This window comes from Phyllostomus hastatus, unplaced genomic scaffold, assembly GCF_019186645.2.
Source record: "Phyllostomus hastatus isolate PE091 unplaced genomic scaffold, TTU_PhHast_1.1 phas_contig_80, whole genome shotgun sequence".
Taxonomy (NCBI): domain Eukaryota; kingdom Metazoa; phylum Chordata; class Mammalia; order Chiroptera; family Phyllostomidae; genus Phyllostomus; species Phyllostomus hastatus.
Genome location: NW_025333960.1, coordinates 1,458,829 through 1,482,501, shown reverse-complemented (window position 1 = coordinate 1,482,501; position 23,673 = coordinate 1,458,829). Strand labels below are relative to the sequence as shown.

Here is a 23,673-nt window from a genome sequence, read left to right as displayed (position 1 = left end):
AATTTTGCCATTTTAATTATGATGTGCCTTGGAGTGGGCCTCTTTGGGTTTCTCTTGGTGGGACCTTCTGTGCTTCCTGGATTTGTGTGACTTTTTCTCTCATCACGTTAGGGAAGTTTTCCATGACTTTTTCAAACAGATTTTCTATCCCTTGCTACTGCTGCTGCTGCTGCTGCTGCTGCTGCTGCTCTTCTCCTTCCCCTTCCCCTTCTCCTCTCCTCCTCCTCCTCCACCTCCTCCTCCTCCTTCTTCTTCTGTCCCTTTTACACAGATATTATTATGTTTCATGTTGTCCTGCCTTTCTGAGTCTCTTTTCTTTTTCTTGCTCTTTCTGGGTGTTTTTTTCTGCCTTGTCTTTCAGCTCATTGATCTAATCCTCTGCTTCATCTACCCTGCTTTTGATTATTTCTATTGTGTTCTTCAATTCAGAAATTTATTCTTCATTTCCTCTTGGTCCTTGATGATAGTTTCTATTTCCTTTTTTATGTCGATATAGTTTGCAGAGAGTTCATCATAGTTTCCCTATAGTTTTTGCTAATTGTCAGTGATCTCACTGAACTTTCTTATAACCATTGCTTTGAACTCAATATCTGATAGTTGACTTGCCTCTGTTTCATATAGCATTCTTTCTGAGGTTTCCCCCTTTGCTTTCATTTGGGGTTTGTTTCTTTTTAAAAAATACATTTTATTAATTATGCTATTACTGTTGTCTCATTTTCCCCCCTTCACTCCCCTCCACCCTGCATACCCCCCCACCCACATTCCCCCCTCTAGTTCATGTCCATGTGTCATACTTATAAGTTCTTTAGCTTCTACATTTCCCATACTATTCTTGCCCTCCCCCTGTCTTTTTTTTACCTACCATCTATGCTGCTTATTCTCTGCACCTTTTCCCCCTCTCCTCCTCCCACTCCCCTGTTGCTAACCCTCCACATGATCTCCATTTCTGTGGTTCTCTTCCTGTTCTAGTTGTTTGCTTAGTTTGTTTTTTGTTTTTGTTTTAGGTGTGGTTGTTAATAGTTGTGATTTTGTTGTCATTTTACTATACATGTTTTTTTATCTTCTTTTTCTTAGATAAGTCCCTTTAACATTTCATAAAATAAGGGCTTGGTGATGATGAACTCCTTTAACTTGACCTTATCTGAGAAGCACTTTATCTGCCCTTCCATTCTAAATGAAAGCTTTGCTGGATAGAGCAATCTTGGATGTAGGTCCTTGCCTTTCATGACTTGGAATACTTCTTTCCAGCCCCTTCTTGCCTGCAAGATCTCTTTTGAGAAATCAGCTGACAGCCTGATGGGAATTCCTTTGTAGGTAACTGCCTCCTTATCTCTTGCTGCTTCTAGGATTCTCTCTCTCATTTTAATCTTGGTTAATGTAATTATAATGTGTCTTGGTGTGTTCCTCCTTGGGTCAAACTTCTTTGAGACTCTCTGAGCTTCCTGGACTTCCTGGAAGTCTATTTCCTTTGCCAGAATGGGGAAGTTCTCCTTTATTATTTGTTCAAATAACTTTTCCACTTGTTGCTCTTCCTCTTCTCCTTCTGGTATCCCTATAATTCAGATGTTGGAACATTTAAAGTGTCCTGGAAGTTCCTAAGCCTCTCTTCATTTTTTTCAATTCTTTTTGAAAATTCTCCTTTCAGTTCTCCTTATTTCTTCATTCTTTTCTGATTGGATGTTTCTTCCTTCCTTCTGGTCCACTCCATTGATTTGAGTCTCAGTTTCCTTCCCATCACTACTGGTTCTCTGTACATTTTCCTTTATTTCACTTAGTGTAGCCTTCATTTTTTCATTTAATTTGTGACAAAATTCAGCCAATTCTGTGAGCATCCTGATCACCAGTGCTTTGAACTGTGCATCGGATAGGTTGGTTATCTGTTCATTGCTTAGTTGTATTTTTTCTGGAGTTTTGGTCTATTTTTTCATTGGGCCATTTTTTTGTCTTGACACGTCTATTATGTAGTGAGAGGTAGAGCCTTACGTGTTCGCCCAGGTGGGTCAACCCAGTCATTGTGCTGTGACCCTGTATGCGGGGGGAGGTTCCAAGAGGGAACCCCACTCTCTGGCCCTTGCCTTGCTCTCTGCCAGACTTCAATCACTTCTGCTGCTTCCCCCAAGCTAAGTTGGCCCTTCTGGTACTGGCTCCCATGTGGTGGGTGTGTGTATGTTCTAGGACCTTGTAGATCTCTCCAACAAACTTTCTTGTGAGGCTGAGAGTCTCTCCCGCACCTTAACCCCCACAGGTGTTTTCAATTGGGGTTTTGAGGCTTTATTTCCCTGCACTGGGACCCTGGGTTGTGCCGTCTGTCTTGTTCCCCAGTTTTGCCTGGTTTATCTGTTCATCAATGTGGAACCACCCGGTTTGCCAGCTGCCTTGTGTGCTGTGCCCCTCCACAATCCGCCACCTTGCTGGATCTACCCACAGTCATCTTATGTGCCCAGGGTCTGCCAGCCACCTCTTTGCCCCGAGTTCTGTCTGCCTGGCTGCCTGACTCCACCCCTCCTAATGGTCTGGATGAATGTGTCTACTCTAACTCCTTGGTTGTCGGACTTCCATATAGTTCAATTTTCTGTCAGTACTGGTAGTTTTTGCATTTCTGAATTTTTGTCGTCCTTATTTTGGTTGTGTGAGGAGGCACAGTGTGTCTACCTATGCCTCTAGGGTTTGTTTCTTTGTCTTCCCAATGTTTATGAGACACTTCATGTTAGGCTCTGCTTCTTAAATTGACCTGTTCTGACCCTCTGAGTTTGTGGTGTGAACTTCTATGGTAGAAGACCTGTGAGACTTAGTGGTGCAGTCTTCTTGATCTCCTGAACTTGCTGTTCTTGGGATGCCATTTATGTTGGCTCTCTGGATGTATTTTGGTTTTGGTTGTTGTTGGGTCATTCTTTGGTGAGTCCTTTCCTCCTGCTGGTTGACCGAGGGTCACTCTGCCTGTCACATCTTGTATGCTGTTGTGCAAGTGCTGCCAGAAGAAAACTACAAAATACAGGGAACAAACCCACATCCACAAGAATATTTCCCACCACAATTTCAGTATCAACAGCAAATGAACCAGTATTAATAAGGGTATAAAGAGACTAAGACTTTTACTAGAAAGGAGAGAAATAAACTATAATATAAATTCTAGTGACTTAATATGCACCAACTTGCTGGACAAGAAATGCAAGTTAAAAAGCTATACAGGAAAGAAAATATCACTAATCATGAAGAAGACTACAGTGGATTTTGTCTTGGTAGCCTCTAGTATTTACCACTGTTTTTCTCTTTTTGGATCTGCCTCTGGTGGTGTCAGATGTTGACCCCATCTGACCTTAGGCAGCCTGCTCTGAGACTGCCAGAGCTTGCTGTCTACAGTTGTCTCCTTCAGTTGTTAATTAGTCACTTTGCACTCAGTATTCTGTCAGGCTTAAGTCCCATAGGGTGGGGCAGAAATCCTCCTGGGGTTGGGGCTAGCGTTTCCTCTCAGGTTGCTGCTGCTCAGAGGGGTGTGGTCTTCCTGAGCAGATTGGCTGCTGCAGTATGGGCGATGACTCAGTGCCGGGGTCCCACCAGCCACCCTCTCAGTTCTCACCCCCAAGCCTCCATCTCCAGACTCTCCTCAAGTGTCTCTAGTCCACTCTGCCCTGCCTTTGCCAGGGATTTATGTCTGTAGCTGTCTCCTTTAGTTATTAATCTAGTCTCTATGTGTTCAGCAGTCAGGTTTAAGCACCACAGAGCCAGGAGAGAATCTTTCTTGGGGCTGGGGCTGTTGTTTCCCATCAGCTGCTGCCACTTGTAGGGGAGTGGTCTGCCTGTGCATGATGGCTGCCACCGTTTGGGGGATGACTCAGCACTGGGTTTCCTGTGGCTACTCTCTCTGCACTCTGCCCAAAGCTTCCATCCCCAGTCTCTCCTCAGGTGTCTCCAGCCCATTCTGCTCCTGCCTTTGCTGGAATCCCAGGTAAGTGATAACAAACTAAAATTGGTGTGTTGGCCCTTTAAATAGCTCTTTGCATAGCTAGCCATCCATCTCCATCAGAGAGCAACCCTGCCACTTTTCGCTACTGGTTGTTATCTGTGTACTTTTGGGGCTCTGGTGTTATAGGCTGGGGATCCAAGATTGGGATTTAGGCCCCATTCTTCTCAGGGAAGTCTAACCTGCCACTTAATTATTTCTCCAGTGCTACCACTTGTGGTCACCCATCCAGCCCTCTTGAATCTCCACTACACTCCTTACCAAACAGGTTGTGCTAAAGCTAGTTATTCTGTCTGTCTGAGGTTATAATGATTCTCTCTCACTATCATTCAGTTGTTTGTTCTGGGTGATTTTTCCACAGTTTAGTTGTAATTCCAGATTGGTCCCAGGAGGAGGTTAGCATGGCTTCCACTCACTACTCCACCATCTTGCCACTTCCAAATCCACCACTTCTTACTGAAGAAAATGTAACTATTAACTTTGGCAGTGGCTTGAAAGCAATATCATGAGTAAATCCTGTTCTCATCCTGCAGACTTACAGCAGTGCAGCAGTTGCAATTGTGTCTTCTTTCTAACAAATCCTAAAGGGTAGCCATCTTGCTTCCTTCTCCTCCTCCTTTTCTTTTATTTGTGGCATGTTTCTCCTCATTTTGGCTGCCTCTCTGTTTGTTTCTATGCATTAGGTAGATCTGCTATGACCCCCAATCTTGTCAGGCTGGGCTTATGTAGTTAAGCATTTTTAGGAGCCCAAAGCCCCTAAATGGGCTTCATGATCACCTGAGCTGGGTGCTCCACCCATGTCCCTTGTGTTGGTTGTATGTACCCTTCTGTGGCTGGTTGTGTTTACCTTCCTGTTGTAGTTGAGTACTGATTACTCCTGGCATATCAGTGTGTGAGATTGATGCTTAGGATGACTAAGTGAGGATTAGCCATGACCACAGGATACAAGCTGCTGTGTGGGCGAACACCACACAAAACCGGATTTTCCCTTGTGGGCTCTGGTGCCTGCCAAGACCACCCTTTGGGAATGCACCTTGTGGAACTAATCAGGTGGTGTTATTTTGTCATCTCAGGCCTGCCATTTGGTGTGTTGTGCAGTGCAGGCCAATGTTGGCTACTACCTGTGACTGGCTCTGAAGATTTACAGAGCAATCTTCATTTGGTAGCTCTGTGTGATAGACCTGGAGGCATATGGTAAAGACCATACTGGTAACTGAGGCTGGCTGTTACTAGTACTGGCCTGGGACAGTCATTGAAAGGTGCAGATCGCCTGCTGTCACCTGCCGGCTGCTCATGAGGAGCCTCGGGTGGTATGAGATTGGGATGAAGCAGGATCTCAGGTAGTCACCAGTGTGGGGCAAGTGGTATTCACCTGGTTAATGCAGATTCAGATTTAGCACCATTACTGTGCCTGTAGCCACTGAGCAAAAGGGATAGGGTACAACAAAGCCAGCCACCACCCACCTGGGACCATGGACATTTGAGAGTTTTTCAACAAATACTGCATCACAAGCTAAGGCCAGATTCCTGTTGTTGAAAGAGCCTGAAGGATTGCATGATTTGGGTGGGGCAGGGCCCCATGGATTCATCAGGGTGAAGTTAGTGGGGTTCATAGGGCCAATTAATGCAGATTCATATTTGGTCATGCTGGGGGTGCTCAACACAGGAAAGATTGTGCTCACCTGCCAGTTTTGTTGGCAAAGGGCTCAACACAGGAACAATAGCAACTGTTTCTCCAGTATTTGCCCTGAAGCCACACAATTCAGTTTCTTATTGTATGTCTCCAGTAACTCCCAAGTAACTTGGGCTTCACTGAATCCCAAGATGAGTGCATGTGAGTGAGCATATCTGTGTGAAGGCCCTTTAACAGGACACCAGGATTTCCAGCAACCTTCCATCTCTTCTGGACAGACAGAATCCCCACTGGTTTTCATAGCCATATGTCATGGGGTGCTACTCTTTCCAGCACTGTGCTCTGAGCTGGGGACCCCAGGGTGGGGCTGGGCCCTGTCATTGCTCAGGGAAAACTGTGCAGCTGAGATACTCCTCCTTATTTTTAACTACCAAACCTGGGTGTGGCACCAGGCTATTTAATGCCTACCAGGGTCAACTTTGCTTCTACATCATTAGTTTTATATAGGACTTTTGTTAAGCTAGTCTTCAGATGGTCCTCCAGGTTGATTGTTCAACAATTTAGTTTTAATTTTGATATGGTCATGGGAGATGGCAAGCTCAGCTTTCACCTACTCCACCTTTTTGATCAGAGCTCTAAAGGAGAAATTTCAAAATGTATGAAATGGTAGAAATAGAAGAATACCCCAAAGCCTTGGGTTTTATCTCTGTCTTTATTGGTCAAGAGAACTTGATCCCAGAAAACACTCATATTCCTTCTCCACTACTACCACTTGAAATAAATTACCTGAAGGAATTTCTAAAATAATACCTAATGCATATATTTATTACCAAACCTAGTTTCTACATATCTAATCATAGCATCATTGCAATCTATACTATAGATTTATAATTTTTATTGTAATAGGTACATTTTATGCACAAATCTAATATGCAACTGTATCTGTAGTTTGATAGTTGCATCAGTAAACAGGATAGAATGCAGTTATATTCAAAATGACTGTTTAATTCTAACCTCACTAATAGAAGCACTAGGCTAATACATAATCAATGTGTTACATGCCTCAAGAGCACTTAAAACTTTGGAAGTCTGCTAGATTAAAATAAAGCTAATGATACTGCAGGAAAGTAAAGCCTTTTATAAAACTACCTTCACTTTTAAAGCACATAAGTTAAAGCACATAAAGCACAAAGAATAAAGTTTTTCATTGCAAAATAAAAGAGTCTTAGGAAATGTGTAAACCAAATGCAAAGAATGAGCCTTATTTGACCCTTGATTCAAACAAATTTTCTGTAAAAAGGTATTTTTCTGGGAAATTTGAGTATAGACTAGAGTGTTCGATGATAATGAGAAATTACTCATTTTGTTAGGTTATGATAATATTGGCATTATAGTTTTATAATGAAAGAAAAGAAAATATATTCTTAACAATTAGAGATTATTTAGAAGCATTTGTGAATGAAACGGATATGATATCTGAAATCTGCTTTACTCCAGCAAATATTTTTTAAGTGAATGAGGTAGGAGTTACCCTCCAAAATTAAAATGGATCTTCCCTTCAACCCAGCAGTCCCACTTCTGTGAATATATCCAGAGGAACCCAAAACACTAATTTGAAAGAAAAGAAGCACCCCTATGTTCACTGCAGCATTATTTACAATTGTTAAGACATGGAAACAGCCTAAGTGTCCATCGACAGATGAGTGGCTAAAAAACTATGGGACATTTACACAATAGAATACTTCTCAGCCATAAAAAAGAAAATTTTACCCTTTGCAACAGTATGGGTGGACCTGGAGAACATTATGCTAAGTGAAATAAGGCAGTTAGAGAAAGAAAAATACCATATTTTTTTACTTGTATGTGGAATATAATCAACAAACTGAACTAATAAGCAAAACAGAAATAGGCTCATAGATGGAGAGCAGATGACAGCTACCAGGGGAGTGGAGGTTAGGGTTAGAGGGATTGAGCAAAAAGCAAAAAGGATTCATGGACAACAGTGTGATGATTGCTGGGGGGGAGGTTGGTATAAGGGAGCTAAATGGTAATGGAAAAAATACAATAAAGATTAAATCAAAAAATAAAATAAAATAAAATAAAATAAAATAAATAAAATAAAATAAATAAAATAAAGTGAACAGGTTAGAGGGTCCAAGAATAGATTTTCCAACATTGGCAAGTGTTGAAAATTATTAAAGCTGGACAATGGGTACATGGGGATGTATACAAGGTCCAGCAGAAGTAACACCTGCGTAAGTGTGATATGTAGGGTATTAATATGGATATAATAATTTATTTGAACAATTCACCTAAAATGACATATGGTATGCTTGAGTATGATATTGTTGTTATAGAATTACATGCTTATGATTTGTAATAAAAAATTTTTCTAATTAAAAAATGGGTGTTTTGCTTACTGTTGACAATGGATAGATCTTCCAAACAAAATATCAAGGAGGATATTGTGGCACTGAATGATGAACTAGATCAAATAGACTTAACTGCTATATATGGAAACTTTCATCCTAAAGAAGCAAAAATACACATTCTTTCCAAATGTACATGGAACATTTTCAAAGATAGACCACATGATAGGAGACAAAACAAGCCTTAACAAATTCAAGACAATTGAAACCATATAAAGTATTTTCTTGGATCACAATGGCTTGAAACTAGAAACCAACTTCAATAAAAAAATTCAAAACCATTCAAAGTCATGGAAAATAAATACCATGCTATTAAACAATGAGGGGCTAGTAATGAAATTAAGAAAGAAATAAAAAAGTCTCTGGAAATTAGTGAAAATGAACACAAAACTGCCCAAATTCTATGGGACACAGTGAAGGCAGTCCTAAGAAGCAATTTCATACCAACACAGGCCTACATAAAAAAGATAGAAATATTTCAAATATACAACCTAACCCTACAAAAACTGTAGGAACAACAAATAAAGCCCAACACCAGTATAAGGAAGGAAATAATCAGGATCAGAGAAGAACTGAATGACATAAAGACTAAAAGAACTGTTCAAAGGATCTATGAATCCAGGATCTGGTTCTTTGAAAAGATAAAAACAAAACAGGCAAACATTTTACCAGACTCATCAAGAAGAAAAGAGAGAGACCCAAATAAATAAAATCAAGGGAAAAAAAGAGAAAAATTACAACTGAACCAAAGAAATACAAATGATTGTAAGAAATTAATACAAACAACTATATGCCAAGAAATTTGAAAACCTGGGTGAAATGGACAAATTTCTAGAAAAATATAATCCTCCAAACCTGAATGGAAAGGAAGCAGAAAGCCTGAACAGGCTGATAATTGCTAGTAAAATTGAAGCAGTAATCAAGTACTTCCATCACACAACAGCCCTGGACAAGACAGTTTCACAGGAGAATTTTACCAAACATGTAAGGAAGAGCTAACCCCTATCCTTCTCAGACTATTCTAAAAAATCCAATAGGGAAGACTCCCAAACTCTTTTTCTGAGGCCAGCATCATCCTAGTCCCCAAACCAAATAAAGACAAAACAGAGAAAACTACAGACCAATATCGCACATGGACATAGATGTTAAAATCCTCAACAAAATATTGCCAAACCTCATCAAGCAACACATTAAAAATATCCTACACCATGATAAAGTGGGATTCATCCCAGGGATGCAAGGACGGTACAATACTTGCAAATAAATAAACATAATACATTACATAAACAAGAATAAAGACAAAATCACATGATAATATTAATATGCAGAAAAAGCATTTCATAAGGTACATCATCCATTTATGATAAAAAACACTCAGCAAAGTGGGACTAGAGAGAGCATACCTCAACATAATAAAGGCCACATATGAAAATCTACAGCCAGCATCATACTCAACAGGCAAAAACTAAACGATTTCCCACTAAGGTCAAGAACAAGACAAGGGTGTATGCTTTCACCAGTTCTATTCAACATATTATAGGAAGTTCTAGCCACACCAATCAAACAAAAAAAAGAAAAAAAGCATTCACATTAGAAAGGGGGAAGTAAAGCTGTCATTGTTTACAGATGACATGATAGTGTACATAGAAAACCCTATAAGCACCACCAAAAAACTACTCAACCTAATAAGTTAATTAAGCAAAACAGCAGGATACAAAGTTCATATTCAGAAATTGAAAGTACTTTTATACATCAACAATGCAGTATCAGAATAAGAAATCAGGGGGGGAAATCCCATTTCCTATAGCAACAAGAAAAAAAAAAAAGAACTTAGGAGTAAAGTTAACCATGGAGGTAAAGACCTGTACTCAGAAAACTACACAACACTGAAAAAAGAAATTAAGGAAGACACAAGCAAATGGAAACATATACCGTGTTCATGGATCAGAAGTATTGACATCATCAAAATGTCCATATTACCCAAAACCGTTTATAGGTTGAATGCAATACCTATTAAAGTACCAATGACATATTTCACAGATATAGAACAAACATTTCAAAAATTTATATGGAACCATAAACTACCCCAAATCGCCTCAGCAATTTGGAAGAAGTAGACAAAGCAGGAGGGATCACAAAACCTGATGCATGTGGCATTGTACCTTTGTTATAAAGCCACTGTAATCAAAACAGTCTGGCACTGGCATAAGAACAGACACATAGGCCAGTGGAACAGAATAGAGAGCCCAGAAACAAACCCATGCCAATGTGGTCAGTTAATATTTGACAAAAGCAGCAGAAGCATAAAATGGAGTAAAAATAGCCCCTTTAACAAATGGTGTTGGGAGATCTGGACAGCTACATGGAAAAATATGAAACTCGACCACCAACTTATACCATACACAAAAATAAACTCAGGATGGTTAAAAGGCAAATATAAGTCATGACACCATTAAAGTCCTAGAGGGGGACATAGGTAGGAAAATCTCAGATATTCATACAGCAACATTTTTACTGATATGTCCCCTAGAGCAAGGGACATAAAGGAAAGAATAAACAAATGGGATCTCATCAAAATAAAAAGATTCTGCACAGCTAAAGAAAAGAACATTAAAATAAAAAGAGAATCAACCATATGGGAAAACATATTTGCCAATGATACCTCAGATAAGAGTTCGATCTTAAAAATATATCAAGAACTTACAGGACTCCACTCTAAGAAGACAAGCAACCCAATTATAAAATGGGCAACGAACTTGAACAGACACTTTTCCAAGGAGTACATACAGAGGATCCAGAAACACATGAAAAGATGTTCAATATTGCTAGCTATCAGAGAGATGCAAATTAAAACCACAATGAGATACCACTTCACAACAGTCAGAATGGCCATCATAAACAAAGCAACAAACAGCAAGTATTGGAGAGGTTGTGGAGAAAAGGGAACCCTAGTGCACTGTAGGTGGGACTGCAGACTTCTACAACCACTATGGAAAACAGTATGGAATTTTCTCAGAAAACTAAAAATGGATCTTCCTTTTGACCCAGCAATTCCATTGCTAGGATTATAACCTAAGAACCCTGAAACACCATTCCAAATCAACCTATGCACTCCAATGTTCATAGTAGCACAATTTACAATAACCAAGTGCTGGAAGCAACGTAGGTGCCCATGAGTAAATGAATGGATCCAAAACCTGTGGTACATTTACACAGTGGAATTCTATGCAGCAGAAAGAAAAAAGGAGCTCCTACCCTTTGTGACTGCATGCATGGAACTGGAAAGCATTATGCTAAGCAAAATAAGCCAGGTGGTAAAAGACAAATACCATATGATCTCACCTTTAATAGGAACCTAAAAAACAAAACAAAGAAACAAGCAAATATAACCAAAGATGCTGAAATAGAGGACAGGCTGACAGTGACCAGAGGGGAGAGGGGAAGAAATTTCAGGGGAAAAGGGGAAGGGTTTACAGGAACAAATATAAAGAACATATGGACAAAAACTAGGGGGGGTGGAAATTAGAGGAAGGTGGGGAAAGATGGGTGGGTGGCCTGGGGTGGGAGTAAAAGTCAGAAAACTGTACTTGAACAACAATTAAAATAAAATTTTTTCAAAAGGAAAGTTTCAGATGTTCCATGCAGCAATATTTTCACTGATATGTCCTCTAGAGCAAGGGACTTAATGGATAGAAGAAACAATGGAATCTCATCAAAATAAAAAGCTTCTGTAGGGCTAAAGAAAACTTCAGCAAAATGAAAAGAGATCCAACCTTATGGGAAAATGTATTTGTTGACGATACCTCAGACAAAGATATGATCTCCAAAATATATAAGGAACTCACATGAGTCCACTCCAGGAAAACAAACAACCCAATTAAAAATGTGCAAAGTATCTGAATAGATACTTCTCCAAGGAGGACATACAGAGGGCTCAAAAACATCTGAAAGGATGCTCAGCATCACTAGCCATCAGAGAGATGCAAATTAAAGCCACAATAAGATACCACTTCACACCCATCAGAATGGCCATCATAAACAAATCAACAAACAATAAGTGCTGGTGAGGTTGCAGAGAAAAGGGAACCCTAGTACATTATTGGTGGGAATGAAGACTGGTGCAACCACTGTGGAAAACTATGAAATTTACTGAAAAAACTAAAAATAGAATTGCCTTTTGGACCAGCAATTCTACTGCATTATATCCCTGTGTATTTTTCATTTCACTTTGTATAGCCTTGACTTCTTTTATTTTGCAGCCACACTCAGTCATTTCTCTGAGTAACCTGATCACCAGGGCCTTGAACTCTGGACCTGATAGGTTGGCTATCTCTATGTCACTTAGCTTTTTTCCTGGAGTTTTGCTCTGTCCCTTCATTTGGGCCTTATCTCCCTGTCTCTTCATTCTGGCAGCCTTCCTGTGTTTCTGTGTATTAGATAGAGCTACTTTTTAAAGTATATTTTATTGATTATAATATTACGGTTGTCCCAATTTTCTTCTCACCTTTATCCACCTCCTCCCTGCACCTTCCCGCCCTCCTACACCCTCCCCTTAGTTCATGTCCATGGGTTGTACATATAAAGTCTTTGGCTTCTCCATTTCCTATGCTATTCTTAACCTCCTCCTGTCTATTTTGTACCTACCATTTATGCTTCTTATTCCTTGTACCTTTTCCCCATTCTCCTCTCTCCCCTTCCATGCTGATAATGCTCCATGTGATCTCCATTTCTGTGGTTCTCTTCCTGTTCTAGTTGTTTGCTTAGTTTGTTTTTGTTTTTGCTTTTGTTTTCAGTTTCAGTTGTTGATAGTTATGAGTTTGTTGTCATTTTACTGTTCATATTTTTGATCATCTTCTTTTTCTTAGATAAGCCCCCTTAACATTTCATAAAATAAGGGCTTGGTGATGATGAACTCCTTTAACTTGACCTTATCTGAGAAGTACTTTATCTGCCCTTCCATTCTAAATGACAGCTTTGCTGGATAGAGTACTCTTTAATGTAGGTCCTTGCTTTTCATGACTTTGAAAACTTTCCAACCACTTCTTGCCTATAAGTTTTCTTTTGAGAAATCGGCTGATAGTCTTATGGGCACTCCTCTGTAAGTAACTGTCTCCTTTTCTCTTGCTGCTTTTAAGATTCTCTCCTTATTTTTAACCTTGGGTGACTTACCATGTGTGTTGGTGTGTTTCTTATTGGATTTAATTTCTTTGAGATTCTCTGAGCTTCTTAGACTTCCTGGAACTCTATTTCCTTCACCAGATTGGGGAAGTTTTTCTTCATTATTTGTTCAAATAAGTTTTCCATTTCTTGCTCTCCGTCTTCTCTTTCTGGCACCCCTATGATTTGGATATTTGAATGTTTAAAGTTGTCCCAGAGGTTCCTCAGCCTCTCTTCATTTTCTTTTTTGAGTTCTTGTTTCTTCATTCTGTTCCTGTTGGATATTTATTTCTTCCTTTTGTCCCAAATCATTGGTTTAAATGCCTGTTTCCTTCCCTTCACTGTTGGTTGCCTGTATATTTTCTTCTATTTCACTTTGTATAGCCTTCATTTCTTCCTTCATCTTGTTTCTGAATTAATCAGTGTTTTGAACTCTGCATCTGATAGGTTGGCTATCTCATTACTTAGTTCTTCTTCTGGAGTTTTTATCTGTTTTTTCATTTGGGCCACATTTCTTTGTCTTGGCATATGTTATGTTATAAAGGGTGGAAACTTAGGTATTTGCCAGATCAGGGCAACCCTCTTTGCTGTGTTGTGGTGCTGTCTGTGGAGGAGGGGTCAGAGAAGGAACAATGCCTCTTCTTGCTCAGCTCTCACCCCACATTTCATCACTTCCATCACTTCCCACAAGTGGACTCTTCCCTTTCAGGTGCTGATTCCCAGGTGGGTGGGTTTGTGTATGTTCTAGAACCTCATGGGCCTCTCCAAGAGACTCTTCTGTGAGAGTGAGAGTTTCTCCTGCCAACACAACCCCCACAGGTTTTTACAGCCAGATGTTTTGAAGCTTTATTCTCCAATCAATGGAACCCTGGGCAGTGCAGTCAGGCCTGAGGCTGGGATCACTGTCCCCAGTTGTCCCTGCCACACACACATTTTTATCCACCACACATTAATGTGGGACTACCCATTCTGTGGGCTGCCACCACAGCTGCCTTGCCACCACTACCACCTGCCACTGCCTCACCACATCACACCATATCCTCTCTGCCCCTCCTATCCATCTGAATTAAAGTTTCTTCTTTAAATCCTTGGTTGTTGGACTTCCATACAGTTCAATTTTCTAGCAGTTCTGATTATTTTTAGATTGGTTGTTATCCTTCTTATGGTTGCGTGGGGAGGCAAAGTGAGTCTACCTACACCTCCATCTTGGCCAGCCATTTTTATAACTATGTTCTTTTTCTTTTTTTGTCCCTCCTTTTCTTAAAGAAGTCCCTTTACATTTTTTAAATACTAGTTAGGTAGTAATGAACTCCTTTTGCTCTTTCTTTCCAGTAATTTTTTAAATTTATCCTTCAATTTTAAATGATAGATTTGCCTGGTAAATAGTTTTTGTTGTAGGTCCTTGATTTTTATCACTTTGAATATTTTTTGACAATCCTTCTGGCTTAAAATGTTTCTGTTGAGATGTCAGCTGACAGTCTTACAGGAGCTCACTTGTAGGTAACTCTTTCTCTTACTGCTTTTAAGATACTTTTATTGTCTTTAACTTTTGCCTTTAGTTATGATGTGTTTTGGTGTTGGCCTCTTTGGGTTTGTCTTGTTTGAGATTCTCTGTACTTCCTGGTTTTTTTTCCTTCACCAAGTAAGGAGAGCTTTCCATCATTAACTTTTCAAATAAGTTTTCAAAGCTTTGCTCTCTCTCTTCTCCTCTGGTGCCCCTGTGATGCAAATGTTGTTATTCTTCATGTTGTCCCAGAGGTCTCTTAAACTATCCTCATTTTATATATATGCTCTGATTGCATGTTTTCTGCTACCTTGTCTTCTAAATGGCTGATTTGGTCCCTGCTTTTATTTAATCTCCTGTTGATTCCATTAGTGTATTCTTTATTTCAGATATGGCATTCTTCATTTCTGACTGGATCTTTTTATAGTTTCTATGTCCTTTTTATGTTTGCTGTCTCTTTGCTGAAGCCTTTACTGAGTTTCTTGAGTATACCTATAACCATTGTATTGAAGATCTGGATCTGGTATATTGCTTACATGATTTCATTTAGTTTGTTTTCTGGGAATTTCTCCTGTTTTTTATATGAAATGTGTTTCTTTGTCTCACCATTGTGGCTGCCTCTCTGTATTTGTTTCTGTGTATTAGGAAAATCTGCTGTCTCCCAGTCTTGGTGGGTTGGCCTTATATAATAAATGTCTTGTGAGGTTCAGTGGTTCATTCTCACTTATCACTGGAGCTAGGTGCTCCAGGAATGTCCCTTGTGTGGCTTATGTGAGCCCTCCTGTTGTACTTAAGTCTTGACTGCTGTTGGTCCTTTTGTGGTTAAGGTTAATCCTATGGCTATTTGACTATGTGGATGCCCCTGACCACAGTGTATGAGGTGCTGCACCAGGGCTGACCTCATGAAGCAGAATTCACCTCGGCAGTATCTGGTGTCTAGTGAGATATCCCTTTGGTTATGCTGCTTGTGGAGCTACTTGAGTTATACTCTAGTGTAGTCTGAAGCCTGCCACCAGGCGTATTGGTTCTAGGGCCTCTTGGGAGCATCTCTGGTGCAGGTTAATGGCAGGTACTCCCTTTAATGGGTCCTGAAATACTTGTTTGGAACTACAAAGCAATCCACAGTTTGTAGCTGCCTCTACTGGGCCTGAGTGTGCATGGGAGAGGCCAAGCTGTGCACTAAGGCTGGCTTCCATCCACAGTGAACCAGGGAAGGTCAACTAAAGATCCAACATTTCCCAAATCTGCCAGCTGCCTGTTAGGCTCAATCACTAAAAGAGCCTCTGGAGGTACAAAAGTTGCATGAGGTAGGTCCTCAGTTAGTCACCAGGTAGTGGCAAGTGGTGTTCATGAAACTGATACAGATTCAAAGTATCATGGTGTTCATGACACTGATACAGACACTTCTGGGTCTGAGGCCACTCAGCCAAAGTTCCAGGATACACCAATGCTAGGCACCACCTGCCAGGTGCCTGGTAACCTTTGTAGTGGGGTAGGGTCTTAAGGAGTCATCAGGATGAGGCCAACAGAGTTCATCAAGTTCTAACAGACCAAGATTTGGCTGTGTGAAAGGAGGGCTCTGCACAAGAACTGCGGCACCAGTTGGGCATGTGAGGAAAAAATGGCCCCCTCCCTAAAGCCATACAACTCAGTCTTTCCACAGTTCTGCTTGGATGTCCTGAATAACCTTTCTAGAAAGTCTGCACTGTGGATCTAGGGGTGGCCACAGCCAGCTGTTGGTGTCAGGAGGGTGGGGCTAGTACATTTCCATAGCTTGATGCCTACAGATGGGAGTGTGCTACCCAGGAAATGTGGTACTTGTTGGCAGTATGGGAGAGGGAATTAGCACAGGTGCCCTGGTGGCTGTCCCCTCAGCTCTCTTTCCAGAGCCACAATACACCCAGTCCCTCTTCTCATAATTCCACTCCAGTCTGAGCCACACTCCCTCAGTTAGAACCTAGGGTAAGTGGCTGTGAATGAGACTTTGTGTGCTGGCCCTTTAAGACAGCACCTGGTTTTCCAGTAGACTCCAGTCTCTCTCTGGTAGACAGAATCCCTGCTGATTTTCACAGCCAAATGTTACATTCACTCCTCTTCCTGGCCCTAGTATCCTCTTCCAGGCTCTAGACTTGAGCGCCTAGTGTAGGCTGAGAAGGGACCTTTATAGCTGAGATATCTCTCTGGATTTTCAAACACCATACTTGTTTGTGGGGCCAGCCCTTTTTGTTTCTCCACTCTTCCTATAAGTCTCGATGTAGCTTCTTGTGTAAATCCTTGGTTATGAGACTTCTATTCAGCTAGTCTTCTTTAATTGGTTATTTAGGTTAACTGTCCTATAATTTAGTTATAATTCCAGTTTGGTACTGGGAGGAGGTGAGTGTAACTTCCACCTACTCTGCCACCATCTTGGATCCCTGATAAGTTTATATATGATGAAATTTATATTTACTTAATAACAGGCTCAAAACTGTACACTAAAACTTGACAAAACTAAAAGGAGAAAAAGACAAATCCATAATCTCAGCGGAATGTTTTAACACAGCTCTCTCAGTAACTAACTGACAAAACTACCCTACAAAAATAAGTGAATATGTAGAAGGGTTATATAATATGACCTAATTAACATTTATGGAATACTGCACCCAACAATTACAAAATATATATCCTTTACAAGCACACATAAGCCATTTTCTAATATTGACTTTTATATGTCAGTACTAGGCAATTTTTCATACAATATCTCCCCTAATCATAACACAATTGTGAAATAGACAGCTGGCCTAGAAATTTTTCATTTGCTCCTTCAGACTCACCCTGTCCCTTCTCTCATGCTCTGTGTTCTACAAACCTAACTTGTATGGATTACTTTCACAGCTACTTTCCTCTCTGGCTTCTGATTAGGTTCAGCCAACTGGAGGCAAGAGCATAAATTGTTGAGTGAGAGGAGGATAGAGATAGTTTATTTATTCTCCCTGCTTTCTCCCTGAAGGGTTGCTGAGGATGGCTGCATCCATCCTCCCCTATCAAAGTCTGCTTCTGCCAGGCAGCACTCACCAGACAGCTGCCCTCTGCAAGTTCCAGTACCCATTCTTCCCCTGCTGCTTTTCAGGTGCTAAAGGCCCTTGCTACTATTAGTCCTGGGGTGCTGTGTCATCCCTTGTGGGTCTTCCCAAACTTTGCCCACACTTTTCCAACAGTCCCTTTGTAAACTCTTCAAATCATCCAGTTAGAGTGTCCCATGTTTCCTGCAAGGACCCTGGCTGTGTATTAGCATCTCTGTCTTCATTTAAGAAAACATAAGCTCAGGGATATCAGCAACTCTCACAGGTCACATGACTCCAGCTATGCTTCCTTTTACCAGTGTAGAAATTAGACAGTTTCATCTCTTGCCCACATTATTAATAAATCATTAACACTGGAACATCCTTTCAACTTCAGACAATAGTATGCCCTGAAAATAGGTATGTCTTGAATAAATTTTGAATGTGAGTTGTAACATGGCCTTTCTTAGTTTCCTAAATGTCAGGAACATCATGTCCTCCATTTAAAGTAACTTGATTTGTTTTTTCGTTAGTTTTTGGTCTTTTAGAGAAAGTTATTCAATACTGTGATTATGACCTCTGAGTTTAATACTCCTGTGATATTTTTGTCTTTCTTCTTTGCTGTTTTCCAGATCGCCAAGAGGTTATCTCCAAAAAAATACTGGAGTTGGACCCATGGGAAAATCAGTGGAATGTTATAGCTATCGATGTCCTCATGCATGACAGCTATGATGTCTGCTTGGTTGCCAGGATGAATCCTCGAGACCTCATCCCCCCACCTTCAGATTTGGTGGAAGAAGGCAAGGAGCACTGAGGTCAGCATTGCTACAGAACCTCCTGTTGTGTCTGCAAAGGAGGCATTAGAAATGGAGAGAAATCTTGGGCATCCATACATGTGCTTTAAATGTGTAGTAGCCCATGTGCAAAGCAGCAAGGACTGGTCACTGCAAGGGGAGTGTGCAGAGCCCACCCTTAGGGACCTTTACTTGCTCAAGGTGGACAAGATACAACCAGGCAGAATGTAGTGATGGCACAGAATGAGTACAGGGTGAATTCCATACTGCTGCGGACTTAAGAAAATCATCGCCAAGAAGCAGACCTTCTATTAGGGCTTCAGAGGATGAAAGGAAAGCAGACCCATGTGTGCAATTGATAGTGAGATTATGGAAATAGCTGAATGAAGGACAGAGGTGGACCAGTTGGCCCGGGCCAATGCCTTTGGTATAAAAGCTAGAAAAGTAGGTTATAGCTAAATGACCAACATTTGGAAGACCAAGGACTTTGGACCTAGTCTCTGAGCAGGGGCATGATCTCAAAATTGTAGTATAAAGGAAGACTTTGTGCTCTGTTCAGGCTTCAGTCTTATAAAGACCATCTATTCTCATGCAGAATACTCTTCTAATGCAACAATATTATTCAAAACAGTGCTAGCAGTGTAATATAAGTTCATAACATCCCTGCCACTCAAACCCAACCACAGTGAGCAGAGAGATTCTACCCTTGGCTGGGGCTGTGTCAGCAAAGGAGATGCAGGGTTCTGTAGCCATGGTCCTCTCTTGGGCTGGTACAGAGGGCCCTGGATTGAACTTAACTCAAGCTGTCCTTGACTAGCTCTGAGACACACATGGCCTTTTACAGTCTAGTCCTGGATGAATACAATTGAAGTTCACCACTCAACCCAGACACAGACCAGGCTCTGTAGTAAATAAGAGAGGAAGCATGCCCCTTTGGTGGCCAGCTGCCCTCTTATATCCAGCCTTTGCAATATCTTTCTCAAGGCTGAAGAAGAAGAATGGAAACTCCTTCTTCAGCCCACAGTTGAGCATAATCAGAAAACAGCCACTCCCAAAAATGTATTTTAGGAATTACACCTGGGAACCCTGGCCAGGTGGCTCAGTCTATTGGAGCATTGTCCATACACCAAAAGGTTATGGGTTCAATTCTTGGTTGGGGCATATACCTAGGTTGTATGTTCAATCACCGACTGGGGTATGTATGTGAACAACTGGTCAATGTTTCTCTCTAATATCAATGCCTCTCTCCCTCTCTCCCTCTTTCCCTTCTCTCTCTTCTGTCCTCTTCTCTCCCTTCTCTCCTTTCTCTTCTCTCTTCTCTCTCTTCCTCTCCCTCTCTCATCAATAAATATAACCTTAGGGGAAGATAAAAAAACATCTGGGAAATCCATCTGTTTTACTTACCATCTATACTTCTGGAAGCACAGTGGATTCAAAGAATGCACTTTGATAGATGGTGCTCAACAATTTCTCAAGACTTTTACCCTACACAAGCCTCTGTTTAAAGCAAGAGTGGTTAGTAAATTGCCTAGAACTTTACTAGAGGGAAACATTCCTAGATCAAGACAGCTTTTCCTTGGTATATAGTTGTGTGACTGTGGTGACTGCTACTCCATGTCCCCAGGTTTCTAGCTGCTAACCCAGGCTGGAGAGACATGTCCATGGAGACAAGCTAGTTGTAAACCTGATTTTGCCACCATGAAGGGGGATCCAGTTAGACCCAAGGTAATTTGTTCCCTAGTAGGCTAGACATGGTAGAAGCCATGTCTCTCTCTCTGCAGTTGTACCAAATTGCCCTCTGCAATTACTGGCACATATGGGTCTTTGAGCGGCCAGTACATGGTAGCATTTCTTAATCTGAGGTCTTGGTTTCTAGGAATCTCAGTTAAAATAAGTTAAATCTTCTCCCTGGTGAAAAAGGTCCTAATCTGTGGATTCTTTTTCTTACTACAAAGGAAGAGTAGTTCCTCTCAGCAGATGTATTGGCTGGTGGTGTCCATGTTGAGGGGAACCACCGCAGGTCTCTGCTTGACTGACCTCCTCTTAATGGAACCCCTGCACCTGCTCCACCTATTTGAATATAAAAGCTGTCACATTTCCCTTGATTAGAGAGGTGTTGCCAGAATGTCAGAACACTTTTCTGGATGCATTGGATTTCAGATCTTGGCTTTAGTCCCAGGTCTGCTACTTAGCTGCGTTATCTTGGGCAAAATAACCTTTGTAAAGCCTTATTTTCCTGATATACAGAATGGGAATAAAAATCCTTTATAAGTTTGGTGTGAGGATTGAATGAGAAAGTGGTAGCAGAGTGCCTGTAAGGCACTAAAACACTAAATATTTATTAGCTGCTATTATTATTATTATTATTGTTGTTTTGTTGTTGTTGTTATTATTATTATTACACTCAGCATTTCCCAAAGCATAGTGCCCAGAATAACCCAATGCTTGAGTGCAATCTCTTGAAATTCTAGGCAGAAATATACATATAATTTGAGATAGTTCTTTTTTTAATAAACCCTTTTTCTTTTTAATTTTTTTTTACTTATGGTTTGAGGAAGAGAGAGATTTGTTGTTCCATTTGTTTATGCATTCGCTGGTTTGTACTTCTATGTCCTCTGCCTGGGGATCGAATCCACAACCTTGGCATATTGGGACAATGTTCTAACCAACTGAGCTACCTGGCCAGGACTGCAGTAGTTCTTAATTTTCCAGACCCAGCCTCTTGGCTCCTCCACTTGGTGTGTTCAGACAAGCAATGGTTTGCTTTAGTGTTTTTTTTAAGCCCTTGCATTTCTTGTCTGACTTTCATACTTGCAGTTCAAAACTAGACACTTCTGCCCTCCTGTTGTTAGATAGTGTTAGAGATTCAGCTTTGAAATGGCATTTTTCTTTCAATCCTTTTTTCACTTTAATATTGCAATGGAGGACTTTTATAAAACTTTGGCTATTTGTTAGCTCTCTTTGTGAAGCAGGATTGTTTGACACTGAACAATAGAACACAAAAGAAAAGTGATTTGGATGCTAGGGCTGATAGAAGATTACAGTTGTCAAATATACCCAGGTTCAGTTTGTGTTCTTCAGGAAAGCATTATTGGTCTCACTAGTTGATTATAATGAGCAAATGCTTTGAATTTGAACTTATAAAATTTTACTAATAAAAGATCACTTTCATCTTGTTATTCATATTGCAATTCAATGTCAATTTCATTTGAAGAAGGGGCTCGTATGCCCAGAAAGTGCTGAGTGCCAGCAGTGGAGTTGGGGGTGGGGAGCGTGACCAGCCAGAAGATTATCAGGAGCAAGGCTCAGAGATCAGAATGTATCAAGCAGGTAAGGAACAGGAGGTGGTCCCATTTGCCAGGTGGCTGAAGCACAGGAGGATGCAGTAAAAGGAGATGAGGCCAATCACAGAAGCCCTCAAATGCTACACCAAGGAGTTGGTCTTCATGCCCCATCAGCATAGCTTAAGGCAAGGATGCCCTTTAAGAATACCTTTCCACAACCCTGTGTAGATCACTAGAGAGCAGGTACAGGTAGATGAGCAGGAGGCCTTATAAGAACCCAGGTCACAAAAGCTGACAACCCAGTAATGTAGGGAACAATGAGAGTCCAATACATCCAGAAATGGAGGGTGTCAATAGTTTGCTTGCCAATTCAGAACCAGGGAGATGCCAAGAGTTTAGCCACAAGGGAATAGCCATTCAGTCAAAACCAAAAACCAGAAAATTTTTCAAGGGGTCCTACCCTCTTCATCTTAAAGTGTTTCTTATAGCGTCACTGTCCAAATGGATCCAGCTGTTCTTCCTGAGACTGGGATCACCAAGAGAGAAGATGTATCAGGGTGTAGAGTCAAGTCACCCCATTTATTTTCCAACTCTAGCAGACCCACCTGGGTGTTCCCTATAGACATCCCCCTATTCTTCTTGTATACAGCAACCAGACCCTGATACAACTTATTGATAAATCCTGCTTTTAATGAATGAGCTGTAACAATACCATTTCCTTCCCCCAAGGTTAGTTTAACACAGCCATGTGGCACAATCCTGGCCAAGACATACAGGAATATTTAAAGAGGGGCTTTGGGAAAGGTTTTCTCTTTTGAAAAGCTATAGAGAAAAAGATGGGGTCTTCCTCTGCTGAGTCTTTTCAAGTCTGCATGCCCCCCTGGAACTTCAGAAACTGTCTTGCAATGATGACAGACTGGGAGGAGACTGCTGAGGTTGATCCACAGAGGGAAAAGACCCAGGTCCTGGACCCATGGGTTCCATGGATTGGGATACACTACTGAATGAATCAGCCCTGGGACTTCTTGCTAGATGCTAATTGTTGCAACAAATGTCCCTTCTCATTCAGGTTCCCTTGAGTTACTTCCAGCCCAAGACTTCCTAATTGATGTTCTAACCTTCCTCCACCAAAGCCAATTTCTGTTGGGATCAAATTGATAGCTCTGCTACAGGAAAGGACTCAAATGTTCCTGGACCTTGGAATATCTAGTGAGAAGTGATTTAGTTCATTTCAGTGAGGGAAGCTCTACATGCCTGGTAAGTGACTATGACTTACAATCCCAAGTTACTCCTTAACTATTTCTTGAATATTTTTCTCTCCAAACTTCAACATTTTTGTTTACTACAAACTCCACCCACCAACTGTTTTTGTAAATAATGTTTTATTGACACATAGATAGACTCATCATTTTTGGATTGTCTGTGATGCTTTCACACAGTAACAGCAGAACTGAGGGGCAAAAGAGACCTCTAGTCTACAAAGTCTAGAATATTTACTATCCAGCCCTTCACAGGAAACATTTGCCAACTTCTGGTATATTCCATCAAATTTTCTTGAAGAAAAATGCTGAGCAAAGGGAATATATAAATTACAAAGGGAATATATCAATTACAAATATATATAAATTTGCATATTCTTTTTTTACATATATAACGTGACTAATCCATTCTTCTTTTATTCAACAGTATATCTAAAACAGCAATATAGTATTCCATCACATATGTAGCATAATTTCTTAAACAAATCACCAAGAAATGGACATTTTGGTTGGTTACTCCAGCATTATTCAAAGGGGAGGGATTTGACTTCCCACTCTATTGATCTGGGCTCTGGCACCAGGGTGGTGATTGTTTAGAATATGGGCTTTGC

At 40.7% G+C, this 23,673-nt stretch overlaps 1 protein-coding gene across 3 annotated transcripts in view; it reads left to right on the top strand.

The window, feature by feature from the left end:
* KBTBD12 (kelch repeat and BTB domain containing 12) overlaps window positions 1-22,980 on the top strand; it is an 88,848-nt gene extending 65,868 nt beyond the window's left edge. Inside the window, exons 6-7 of one of the 3 annotated variants that reach the window (XM_045850263.1) lie at window positions 18,358-18,540; window positions 22,873-22,980. In XM_045850263.1, coding sequence (XP_045706219.1) covers window positions 18,358-18,539 — 182 coding nt within the window. In that variant the 3' untranslated portion in view covers window position 18,540; window positions 22,873-22,980. Of the gene's footprint in view, window positions 1-18,357; window positions 21,703-22,872 lie in introns of those variants that run through there. The other 2 variants (XM_045850262.1, XM_045850261.1) reach the window with 2 other exon arrangements.
* The last annotated feature ends 693 nt before the right edge of the window (window positions 22,981-23,673 follow it).